Raw genomic sequence first — 12,876 nt, 5'->3', positions numbered from 1 at the left:
ATTTAAATTTCCATTTTCTGTATTTTCTGATTTATCTTGTCCCACAGCTCAAATCTGCTAGCCAGAAGCCATTGCAACAAAGTTTTGGTCTGAGAAGTTGAACAATTAACTAATATAATGAAAATATGCATAATATGTTTCTTAATTTTCACGATTTATTTTTAATATACTGTGTTTAAAAGGTTATGTGCTTATCCTGAGTATGATTGTTTTCCTTAATCACAAGCAAACTTTCTATTTCTCAGCGTAATGGAAGACCTCATCACCTGAGAAGGTTACTTCATCTTTTTTTTTTTTTTTATACTGAAAGGCCATTTCATTAAAATTCCTAAGTCCCCAAGCCCTAAAGTTCTCATGCGTGTTTACACTCAGTTGTAACTTTTTAGCCATCAGCCCTTTGCTTGTAGTACAACCAAATACCACATTTTAAATACAAGAAGCTGTTTATTTCTGTCCTTTGTTTTACAAAGAATATTTTACATATAATGTGCAGAATATTGCAAAATATTTTTAAGATAAGAATTAATTTAACTAATATATCTCAATTTCAAGAAGTCCAAACTCAAAATGCTGCCATGGATCACACTTACCCTTCAGTAATTCCCTTTCCAGCTGTTGTGAAATATAGATGCTTCTGTTGATCTTGGAACCTTTTTTTCACTGAATGTTTTTGTCATTCAGGTTATTTTTTAATATGCAACAGCTCCAAAGAAATTGTTCTCTCACAGTGGAAGCTGCTCAACGTTAGAGTTTTTAGGAGAGAAGTGTGGAGAGATTTTTGTCTTTGATCAATATTGGTGGGGGATTTAATTTCTTACATTTATAGATACCTATGGATTGGTATCTAAAATAGGCTGGGAATGCTTAGATCCTTTGCCAGTCAATTAGCGTTAATGTATCTAGGAAAAAACCTACAGTTCTGTTCATTAAAGTGTTTACTAGGTACAACTGAGATGATGTCACTGATGATTTTTGCTGACACATGTTTATTTAACTTTTATAGGTCCAGTTTTCTGAGTAGTTTTCTGAAGTGGAAAGCACAGGATACACTATGCTCACAGGCTGCCAGACCTATTCCATTCACAGCTGATTCTTTCCATAACAGCAGCATTAAAGATTAAAACAAAAAAATTATATCTGGTAACATTGTAGTAAACATTTAGGGTAAACAGTCAGAGCAGTGAAGCACTAGAGCAGATTTCCTGCACAGGTTGTAGAGCCTTTGGTACCAAGAGCCTTTAAGGGTAGTTTAGAAGAATGACAGAAGTACCATTTGTTAGGATTATGAGATACACTAAATGACATCTCAAGATTGCTTCCAGCTCTGTGAGTCTGACTTTGACTCAGTTCTTAGCACTGCAAACATACCCTAGCACCTCAGAATTCAAGTATTCTTGCCCCCAATCTTCATCCCACAGGAAACCTTGGATAGATGCATGGGCTTTGCATCATGCCTGAGGGTTGTGTTAATTATCCTGTCAGCTGCTTGCAGCACATCCTACAGTCTCAATTCCTCCGGGACCTTATCTTGGGGTTGCAGTTGAACATCCCTTTGCTACAGTGAGAATGGGGCCATAAGAATTACTCCCTTTAGACAAGATTTAGTTCATTCTTGCCCACTTTTAAACAAAACCTCTCGCACCCACTGACTGTAGAAGTCTTGTAGCTTAGACATTTCTAGACTCAAAGAGTCTTCTTTCTTCTCAAATAAAGTAATATTTACTTTGAAAGATCAGCCGAAAAATTGGAATGCTATGCCATAAACATCTTGCTCAGAGCACTTCTTCAGTTTTGCATCGCACCTGGAAGAAGTCCCGAAAAACACAAGCAACATGTTAGGATCCCACCTGGGCTGCGTGCCGTTTCTCCCTTCTTAGCTATGTGATGGGCTGCTTCATTAACCTAAATCCCACCTCCTCTAGTTGATGGTTGGTTTCTGAATCTGATTTCATATTAACAATCACCTGGTGTGGTCCTACGGCCCCCTCCACCAAGCTTGGTATTGTGGTTCCCTCCCGCAGTTTGGGCTGTGAGTGGTCACCCTTGCTGAGATGCCTCTTTCCCTCCTGGCAGGTTTAGCCATTACTTTAGACTCCTTTTTGAAGACTGCTTAGACAGCCATTTGTAGGGTTTAGAGACAAGGACAGTTGTTGTAAGGGTTCAGTGCTGACACTCTTAACGTGACTGGCAGTCCAACTGATGAATTCAAAGGGAATAGGATTAAGTGAACCCAGCAGCTGAAGCTTGGCAAACCAGGGTAGGCTCAGGGTTTGCTATATGATACAGCCAAATGCAAATGAGAATTAGACAGCCAGAGCATAAAAACATAATTACATCATATTACACTTTTCTATTGATTTACATGTTGAATTATCATTCTTTTAAGTTTTCCAGCCTATTTGTTCATTTAGGAGAGCTCTTCAGATGACTGCTCATCTCACTACGCGAAGCGAAGGCTTACAGATTTCTGACTCACTGGAAATGGACTGCAGAGTGTGTGTGTGTGTGTGGCTGTCTGTCTGTTTTCATACGTATAGCTTTAAACTGGTTCAGCTTTATTCCAGCAAGTAACAGTCAAGGTCTGGGTTTGTAAAATGATGAGATACAGTTGAATGTTGCCTGAATAAGACAAACAGACTCAAGACTATGTTACCAATCTGGTGAATGTACCAGCCATGGTGCTATTATTACAGGTCTTTGGATAGTAAGTCATGCTAAAGAGATCTATGCCATGCAACAGTATATATCATACTAAGTGAATTTTACTTATGTTGGCTAGAATTTCTTTTATCCATCTATTTCTGAGGTATTTGAGATCTGAACATTATTGTGCATATATATATACTCAGCCGTAGGAATATCACAGACCTGCTCACAGAACAGGATTTCTGATTTTGCATAGTTTTTGAACAGCCAAGTGGCTGTGAATGCTCTGGCTATGAATAATATCAGTGTGCTACCATCTTCTACATTTTTAGCCATCTGCTTACATTGTTTTAGGTGTAAAAGTAAAACCCATAGTTGTTAGTAAATTTAATGTGCGTTTCCTGAAAATTTTTTAGTGATAATTATAAGCACAATAATAAAAGTAGTAAAACCTTATTCCGTCCTCAAAAAAAGGTTTTCCGTGTATTTATGCTATTTCAGACAGATAGTATTTCATTCTTCCGTATTAAGTTTTGCTGAGTGAACTTAAAGATGGCAGTTACATGACCAGCTTGACACAACTGCAGATACAATGGCTTTTTTGTAAATATAAGTGTGCTGTAAAAAGTCATGTAATAGATCTTAGAGAAAAGATTAACTCTGCCTCACTTATCTTGAAAGATGATGCATACACTGAATCTCATGATACATGTTTCATACTCACCTTACTAGGGAAAATAATGTATGCATCTCTTAAGATTCTTGAGGTTGATCCTTAAATATGGCTGTAAATCTCCCATCACAAGCAGTAAGGAACTGATTCCTTATCAGGTATCTGAGGTCAATGAGAAGATTCAGATAAAGCACCATGCTTCTCTTATCATGAAACAAATAGCTTTGGAAATTGTTTATCTTAAGAGCAAAATCAGGGTTGGTGATCACTCTTAACAGGTTGATTGTAGCAAAGATGCTGTATAAGAAATATTTTTTTAAAAGGTGTTAAGATCAACTGGGAAGAATTTCAAATGCGAATAAATACCACTGTAAATATTCTAATTCTGCAGTGATATATCACGGAGTAATTAACCCAGGAGAACCATTCTTCTTGGCGGGGAATAACCAGGTTTATAATAAGCATACTCCTCTGGACATTCCATTTCATTCCCTTCCTCTCTTTCCACATGCAAACGCATTTTCTGCATGCAAAGTGTGTATTTATTTGTGGTTTTAGATTAAACTAGCTAGTGTCTCATGGCATACAATGACTATGTCACATGAGCAAAGAAGGCCAAATTAATCAAGAATAGGAGTATGTAATGTCAGAGTTACAAAGGTTTTAGACTTATTTCTGCTGTGCCACTGGGCATAGAACTACCTGTACCTATAAAGAATTCATTTAATGACTGTGACTACCGTTGAGATCTTTCTAGGAGACAGAAATCTGCATCTCAAAAAACCAGCTCTCAGTTAGTTTGTAGAATTATTGAAAGAACAGAAGTATCATAAAATCATTTGCTGTGCTTAAAAGGCATTCTTCATTGCAGATTACTCTTTGATTAGTTAGTGCTCAGAATGATAATCCATGCCTGAGCTTAACCTAAGAGATGAAATCTTGATCCAATTGAAATCAGTGAAAACCTTTTACTTCCAAGAATATAGTTTTACTTTTTTTCCTCTAGAACTTACTTGAAATTCAGGGTTGGTGGGGTTCAGAGAATTTGGCTTTTTCTATAGAAATGTGTTTGCTTGTAGCCTTGCCCAAACCCAGAATATTGACAGTGCAGTTGTAAAATGACAGATGCCCAGAAACCAATCTGCAGTACGTTATGCATCCAAATTTACTATTTCAGACCTAAAACATGTTAAGAAATCAGGCTATGATCCTGCACAGAACTGTTCCTGTAGTTTTTGAAGTATTAAAGCATTTTTCTTAAAAGACTAAAATAGGTACCAAGTTGAGTGCTTTCATATACATACACACATATAAATGTATATACATGGGTGTTTATTTATAGAGTCAAAATGTTTATATAAAGGTAAAGGCTCCTACAAATAGCATGCTGTAAGTAATGTAAATGCAGATACATGACAAAGTACATACTTTAGTGCACAAGTATGTAATTAGTCTGGACTTGATTATTTTGCCTTACAGAGTTTCAACATATATATATATATATATGCGCTTCAGTGTTATGTGTGTGCTTTTTTTCCCTGGTGGAAAATAGTATATATATATATATGTGTTAGCTTCTTTGAAGCTACGTTTGGAAACCTTTTTCATAAATGTCAGTTGCATAATTGGGTTCCAATGTATTCTTTAGACTAATTACAGGATTTATAGTTACTTGTACATATTAATATTGCTTTTACCTATTAATGATAATTTTGAAGCGGAACTGGATCCCTACCTTTTACTCTTCATGTGCTTCTAGTCCTACGTATTTTACATGACTAAGGATTAAAGCATCATCTTGACATAATTGTAAGCATAATTTTACTCAACATTTTCTCTCTACTTTTGTGTTTGCGATTAAATTGTTACTTCTCTTTCTCTCTCTCCCTTAGTTACACAGTAAGGATTTTTGAATGTATAGTGTCATCTAAGGTAAGCTTTCATATGGTTCTTGCATATGAAGCTTATGTCTGTTTAGACGTCATACAATGTCTGCCTAGTATGGCATGATTTTCATTATTTCACTTAATGAAAATGTTTTTTCAAATTAGTAGCATGATAGTTTTAATGCATATAAATCCAGATTTTTATAATAATTGCTTGTTACGGTAATGCCTCCTAGTAGTACATCTTTCTAACAGTGCACGTTTCAACGGAATTTAACAGTGCATCAGTTGGCATGATTAATTAGCATGAATAAACTGCAAGTAATAAGAGTATTTTGCATTTATAGTCAGTTATTTTCATATAGGAATATACCTCTACATAAATAAAATATTTATTCCACAGTTAATTTAAAGATGAATTATTGGTATCACAACTTGCACTACCTGAGTTGAAAAGAATGCCAAAAAGCATGCTTTTTTTTTTGTCTGTATGGTGCATCTATCTAAGGCCGGGAGCGAACAGTTCTGCAACAATGTTGGTGTTAAGTAAGACAGCACAGTCTCATAATCACTAGTAGCTAATAGCACTTTAATTGGATAATCCTTGTGTTAATAAAGGTTATAAATTCCTAAAACGTGTGCTGAGGATAAATGCTGTCTGTATCAGCTCAGTTGCATTTAGCAGAAGTATTCAGAGACAGCGATATCTTCATTCTGGCAGTGTACTTTTGCTTTAGAGCTTTTGGTGTGTTCCAGAAAAGGCTCAGAAGGTAAGTGCAGTGATCAGTGGGTGGTTTTGCAACTTGCAGAACACAATACTCATGCAGATCTGTAAGAGGAATGGTAACGGTATGTAGCTTGCTTACAAGAAATGCCACCCTTTGCCTTGGGAAATGTTTTTAGCAAAATATTTATCTTTTCCCCATTGTTCCTTCAAAATGTCATTTGATTTCCATGAAATTAACAGAAATGCCCATGTGTTTATTTACCGTTAATTTTTTTTTCAATGGCATGACATTTCACTCCTAATTTGGACTATTTGTATTCAGTTACCGCTTCTACATCAGTAGGATTATTGGGGGTGCCCCGGCTGGTGTGTTAAGACACTACACACATGTTTTTCTGGGCACTGAAAATTGTCTTGGATTGCTAAAATTATTAAACATTCTTCAGAATTTTTTTGCCTTGTCCCTTTTTCCAGAACACCCAGGTTTCTGCTATAGCAGTGATTTAAAATAGGTTTGGTTCAGTTTTTTACTCATGGTGGCTAAGCCACAGTCATAAAGCACATAGTCCTAAAATTCTGGGAATGGTACTTCTGATACCTGTTCCATGAATATTGACTCCAACCATCACAAAACTGGAAAATGGAGGGGAAAAAAAAGAAAGAAAGAAAAGAGTTTCCTTTCACAGAGAAAGGAGACAACATTTTGGCAGGGCTGGAGGAAGCACTGAATATGAGAGGCCTCTATTTGTCAGCGGGGCTTGTGAGCATGGGCACTCACTGCTGCAGCTAAGGAAGATGCTGGCCACAAGCACAGAGTAAGTCTCCCCTATGGATTGGTGCAGGACCTCCCACAGCTTTGAGATCACGCACCAATAGCTTCAAGCCCTGGGAAAACTCTAGAGCTTTCAGGCAGATAAGCACCTGGATCCAAGGTGATTACATGTGGCCTATTTCTTATGCAAAACTGAATCCAAAATCATTCTTCAGACTTCCCCAGCAGATGAAAGTTTTGAGTTTCATCACCCCCCTCTGGACTCTAAAGGCACCTATATCTAAACCCCTGGCTTTTCTTCATACAATTCTTTCACATGTCATCCTACCTGATATTTTCAAGCAACATGGTAAATATTTTGCTAAATCCTTATAAACCATTTTAAGTCTCAACTCTAGAATAATTTGAATGTCTCTGCATGTTTTCCACAACTCATCACAGTCAGGTGTTTTCTACATTGTTCCCTCTGAACTGACTTCCATCTCTGACTATCCTCCACCCAGCCTGATGGAAATCTAGGAGGGTTATTTGAGGTGAAGCTTATCATAGATTATTGCAAGGGGTGAGATAAATGACTGAATACATGACACCCAAGAAATGAAATTCACCCTATGCAAGAGGACAGGAAAGTTCTTCATAGTACAGAGATTAAATAATGGTTAATTCTCGTGATGAAGTTTTGAACAGGGATGAATTTTATCACATCTCAAAATGAATTATGCAATATGGACTAAATCTTTGTCACTTACACCAGAAAATAAAGGTACAAAGCTGTTGCTCCAGGGACTTTGAGCCTGAAGATTGTCTCATTCCTTGTTTGTAGGTGGGCTTTCATACTTCAGACTACTGATGGATGGAGTGCCTCCACATATCATTGCTTCATATATGCGTGAAGTACAGGCAAACAAAACTGAGGGGAAGTGAAAGTCCGTCCACAGTGTTTCCTCCCACTGCACTGGAAAGCGGTAGCAGAACAACAGCATTTTAGTTCTTGCAATGACAGAACAAACGTGTGGCTGGGCATTTTCTTGCCCCCTCCCCCCCCCCCCCCCTTTTTTTTTGTTTCTTACTTGTTGTTTTGTTTTTCCTACCTGCTCTTACTGAAAAGAAAGAATACGCATGGATTGCTTTGAGGTTGAAATTAAATGATCTGAAGACAACACACATTTTGTAATGTTCAGCTTTATTTTCTGTTTGATGTTGTGGTCTGTTTTTTGATGAGGAAAGAGGAGAAGCTGTGTAATAAACACCAGGAGGCAGTCAGAGTTTGTACTTGGTGGTACAAAGCATACTTTTCTCAGACTGAAAGTACATGGATTAGCCAGTAGCTGTGCAATAAGACCCTTGGAATACATACCTCTTTGATAATGTACCTTATTCACCTGATAATTGTTTAACAATATGGTTTTACTATAACGTAATTAATACGTTATGATGAATTAATATGTTACTTAATGATCATTTAAGCTAAACATATCTTCCTTTAGAAGTTTTGGTTTCCTAAATCCAACCCACCAGTCTCTCAACTGACCTGAAATTGTTTTATTTAATGTACAATAAATATGAAGTGTTCAAGATCTATCAAGTTCTTGTTTACTGTTTTTTTAGGTTTTTTTCCATCTCATCTTACTATGCTTCTTGTTTAATTACTGTAAAGCAGGAACTTGAATCCACCACATTCAGTGGAAAACAGTATCAGCGGTCACCTGACCCAATGGGCTTACAATGTAAGATACATGATACAGAATGTGAGTAAAGATAAATACATGCAATTTTGTATCTACATGTTTTCAATATCTTCAATATTATACATGTTAACCCCGGTGGTTTTCATCATTTTGGATCCACCCCTTTCCTCAGCAGTTCATGGAGCTCATGTAGGTATCTTAGCAGAAAAGGGACTCAGACCATATCACTAGCGAGTTTACTGTGCAAGGCAAAAATGCCTTAGACAAGGCAAAAAGGCTACGTTACTTTTCCAACTCTAGCGATGTTAAACTTCAAGTGTTGCAGGGGTGGGGGTGATTGTAAGTCTTCAGCAGACTCTGAAGCATGGTCACACATAACTTGGCCAGGTTGTCGATTCCCTGTTGCCCTGTCATTTATTTACCAGTTCTCACTCTGGCTGTATAGATAGGGTAGGTGCTTACTGACTAATGATTGATCTCCAATTATTGTTTATAAAGACAAAGGTCTATTTAGACCAGTAGTACGTTACAAGATTCTTTTTGATGTCAGCACATTTTCAAACACCCAGCAATCAGTAATTATGCAATAATAAAAGCATGTGTTACTATGAACTGGTGTTTTTGCAGTTGAATTACCACTTCTTTCACTGTAGGGATCTGAATGAATGTTCTCACTTTGTTCTGCAAATCTCGCTTGCTCAAAGATCCTTCTTCTTCTTTCTCTCCTTTCTATCTTTGTGATTTCTTCTGGGCTGACATTTTTGCAAGAAAGCAGTTCTCCATTCCCAGTGATCCTGGACACCCCTCCACCTGCATTTCACCCTACTCCTGTCAAAATCAATTCTCTCCTACACATCCATTCACACCTACACACGAAAGACATCTACTAAGAAGAAAATATAATAAAGGATTAATAATATCTCTTTATTCTGTATCTCACCAGTGAATCGGACTCCCTTCATATCTTCTGAAGCACAGAAGGCTGTGGGAGAGGGTCGGTTTGAATATATGCCATGCAGATTTAAGCACTTAGGCACATAGCCCTCATTTAAAATAGTATCAGTCAGTTGAGATCTATTATAGCCAGCACAAAAAGCTATAGCGAGTTTGTGCTTTTCAGTAAGCCAAAAAGGATGTGCATGGCCATCTGCATGTTGTATGCAATGACGTTTACAGCTTGAAGCTTATGTTATCTATCTGCCTCCTCAGTCTCAACTGTACGTTATAACCTATATAGCCAGAATAAATCTCAGCTTCTGTAGGCTCTCTGCCGATGGAATCAGCTACTCGTAATTTCTACCAGATGCCAGCAGTGTTAAAAGACAAGCTGAACTAAGCTATTTTTCACTGTATGGACGGTAAGCATTCTATTCGGATGCCCTTAATTCTTCCCCAGTTGCATTGCCCAGCACTTGCCGTCGGCTGTCCCTCAGGCTCGAGATGGGCCACGCCAATAGGAAGTACTGGGTATCAGGCTGTGGGTGGACTAAGATGAATGAGCATTGGTGTGCTATGAATTCATACCCTCACTAACTATCCTGACCAGCCAAGCCTCTGGATTAAAAATTAATTGAAAATTACTCTGAGAGGAATGATAGGATGGGGTGGGATATGAAAGGCATTTCTAACAGATCTAAAATAGGCTGCAGAACCTTAAACAAAGAATAACAAAAGATAAAGTTTTGATTTATGATGACTTGCCTAATGGGATTCTCCAGGGATCATGTTTGATAGATGAAATAAAGTGACAAAAACCAAGAGAGTTAAGAAAATGCTAATGAAATCTGCCATTAATACCAGTTTAGGAGAATAAAGACATACCAAAGATGACAAAAACTACAGGCAAAGCAACCTAGAAAGGATAGAAGCAACAAAATATCTTGCTGTAGAAGATATGGCCCAGTACTCCCAGGATGAAATTTCTCCAAATTCTGCTCTCGTGGAATTTCCAGGGAATTAACAAAACTCAGAGAGACCTAGGAGTAACACAGGACATTAAATAAAACCTGATTATATCATAAAAAATAACACAAACCACAAAAGCTCCAGAAGTAAAACTAGTAGTGCTTTTATGGCTTATGGTTGTGTTCCCTGATGTCTCACAATATATGAAACCAGTTTAAACCTTCAGCCAGTTGCATTATTCATATTATCTGTTTGCTATGTACACTCTCCATCGATTAGTACGTGCTGAGGTTATAGTTCAGTAGCACCTTTCTCTTTTCTGCACACTTTCACATATCTGGTAAGATTTTAGTATTCCTGAAAGCTCTGCCTTGGTGTTGAGTTTGACTTACACAGGTAAAGGAAAGTTATTACTTGGAATAAGAGGGCAGACCCACACATGTATACACACACAGATAAACAGAGAAAGAAGAATCAAAGTTAAACAAAAAAAGGGTTTGTTTTTTTTAAGGAAGCCAAGGGAAAATATTTTATCTTCTCTTGGCTTGCTCTTCTTGCCTATGAAAGGGCATCAGGCATATAAATGTTACTGTTGTATAAATACAGATCCATTCTCAGATTGCTGCATGTGGAGCTTGACACAGGCATAGTAGCTACTACCTGTTTGTACTGAAAGATCATGGCCAGTGCCAGCCTATTTTTCCCTCACTGAAAGCAATCTCACAAATACAGAAAGGGAAGGAGAAAAAACACATGCAAATCTTTGAAGGAATGCTTACATTGGTATATGCTGTTTATAAGGAGGTCTTTACTGAGAGTCAGAAATGTTTTAAGCTTCCTGTACTTCTTTTCTTGGGGGGGGTGGGGGGGGTGGGGGGGAAGTGTAATATTGCTGCCTTTTACAGAGCATTGTGAAGGGAGACTTACTTTATGAACGTCTTTTGTTGCATTTTGAGATTCTGGAGCAAAAGGCATTCTATTTTAAGCACTGTCACTTGATTTTCATGGCCTGCTTTCCTGACTGACAAGTAAAGCTGCTGCTTTGCTGAAGCAGGGAGCATCTGGAAGCAAAACTGTAGCCTGAATACTGAGGAAGCACTGGAAGTCTAAACACACTGGGCTTTAAATTCTTTGTTCTCTTGTTCTATGCTTTGTTGCTGAATACTTCTGAAAATGAAACAAGCCATTCCCCAAGCTCAGTAACAAATTCAGTAAGGAATCCATTTCTTCCTCTAATCATGTGGCTTTCACTTTTTACATCATTCTTTCCCCTCCACTTCTTTTCCTAGTTTGTTTTCTTTTCTTTTGCTCTTGGTATCACAAAGAGCTTGAGCAATCTCTCCATAAATACCAGTACCATTATGTTCATTAACCACAGAGATGCACCGGGTATTAAAATAAATGGTTTTACCTTTTTCCAAACCCAGGGATTCCAGTGGACTGGGGACCTGGCTGGTTGTGAATCTAACAAGTCACATTTCCCTTTTGCCATTTTCTAGTTGGCTGTTACTGAATCTTTGTTATGTTATGCATTACCTTCTCCTTTGCTGGCAGTTCCTCTCTTCTCTATTTTGGCTGCTAATCCCAACTGCTGTATCATACTGTATTTAGTGATCTGTAAATGAAATCAGCTGATGAACAACATAGCACTCAGGATGCACATGCCATACCAAGGGATTTTGAAACCACCTTTTTATGTATATCAAGCATTCCTGACCCTTGCAGTAGAGAAACCTACTCAAAAACATATTACCTTTATTAGACAAAGTGAATCAGCGCACTTTGAATACCAAGCTCTGTCCAGGAAATCAATGTGTCCAGAAAGCTACAGCCTGACTCCCAATGGAATAACTTAAAAAAGGATTTCTGGTTCTAGGAAGATGCCATCAGGTTATATAATACTTGTTAGAGGTTGTATTCTACGCTTTCATCTTTCATACAGCTACCCAGTGCTCTCCTTTCCCTGGCCTCATTCAGAAACCACACACCTTCCTAGAGATTCAGGGATATATCTGAAATCCTTCACGGGACTACTTCAAGTAACTTGACATGCAGCGATTTCAGAGGACGCCCGTTTGTTTTGAAGCGCCTTCTCTAAGCAGGCCAAGGAGGTGAAGTCCTGCACAACACAGTGTCCAGGTGCCCCGTAACACGTCAGCCGCCGCTGCCCGGGCAGGTCTCTGCTGGCGGCGGGGCCCCCTTGGCCCGTACGTCGGGGCCCACCTCCCCGCAGACTCGGCCGAGGTGTCCTGCTGCGGGGCGGCCCAGGCCCTGCCTCCGTGCCAAGCCCCGCCGGCCACCTGCGGCGTGCGCCCTGCGGCGGCCCTCAGCTGCGTTCTAAACCGCGTGGAAGGAAAATAAGAAGAATGAGGAAGATGCGCGGGGAGAGGGGGCCTCACCCCGCCCTGCCCGCATCCAGCGGTGCGGGGCCGCGGGTGCACGGGCCGCCACACCGCGCCGCAGCCCGGGCTGCCCCCGCCCTCGGGCCGGGGGAAACGGCGGCGCACGGAGCGCAGGCGGGACGGGCCCTCCCGGGGCGCGCCCCCTCGACCACCGGGGCTGCCCCCGCTGCCGGGAGG

General features: G+C 39.2%; 1 protein-coding gene and 1 long non-coding RNA gene across 3 annotated transcripts in view; one reads left to right on the top strand and one right to left on the bottom strand.

Moving 5' to 3' along the window:
- Window positions 1-11,153, top strand: part of MYBPC1 (myosin binding protein C1) — a 93,705-nt gene extending 82,552 nt beyond the window's left edge. For both annotated transcript variants that reach the window (XM_055807651.1, XM_055807652.1), the window contains 3 exons: window positions 3,711-3,769; window positions 5,212-5,251; window positions 7,528-11,153. In XM_055807651.1, coding sequence (XP_055663626.1) covers window positions 3,711-3,769; window positions 5,212-5,232 — 80 coding nt within the window. In that variant the 3' untranslated portion in view covers window positions 5,233-5,251; window positions 7,528-11,153. The remainder of the gene's footprint in view (window positions 1-3,710; window positions 3,770-5,211; window positions 5,252-7,527) is intronic.
- On the bottom strand, window positions 7,871-12,875 carry LOC114011622 (uncharacterized). The gene is made up of 3 exons (XR_008747727.1): window positions 12,286-12,875; window positions 11,834-11,912; window positions 7,871-10,368 (listed from the first exon to the last, which is right to left on the bottom strand). It is a non-coding gene; the product is annotated as an uncharacterized LOC114011622 (long non-coding RNA).
- Between the last annotated feature and the right edge of the window lies 1 nt (window position 12,876).

Source organism: Falco peregrinus, chromosome 6 (genome assembly GCF_023634155.1).
Source record: "Falco peregrinus isolate bFalPer1 chromosome 6, bFalPer1.pri, whole genome shotgun sequence".
NCBI classification, from domain to species: Eukaryota; Metazoa; Chordata; class Aves; order Falconiformes; family Falconidae; genus Falco; species Falco peregrinus.
Note: the sequence above shows the minus strand (reverse complement) of the source record. Positions and strands in the feature narration are given on the sequence as shown.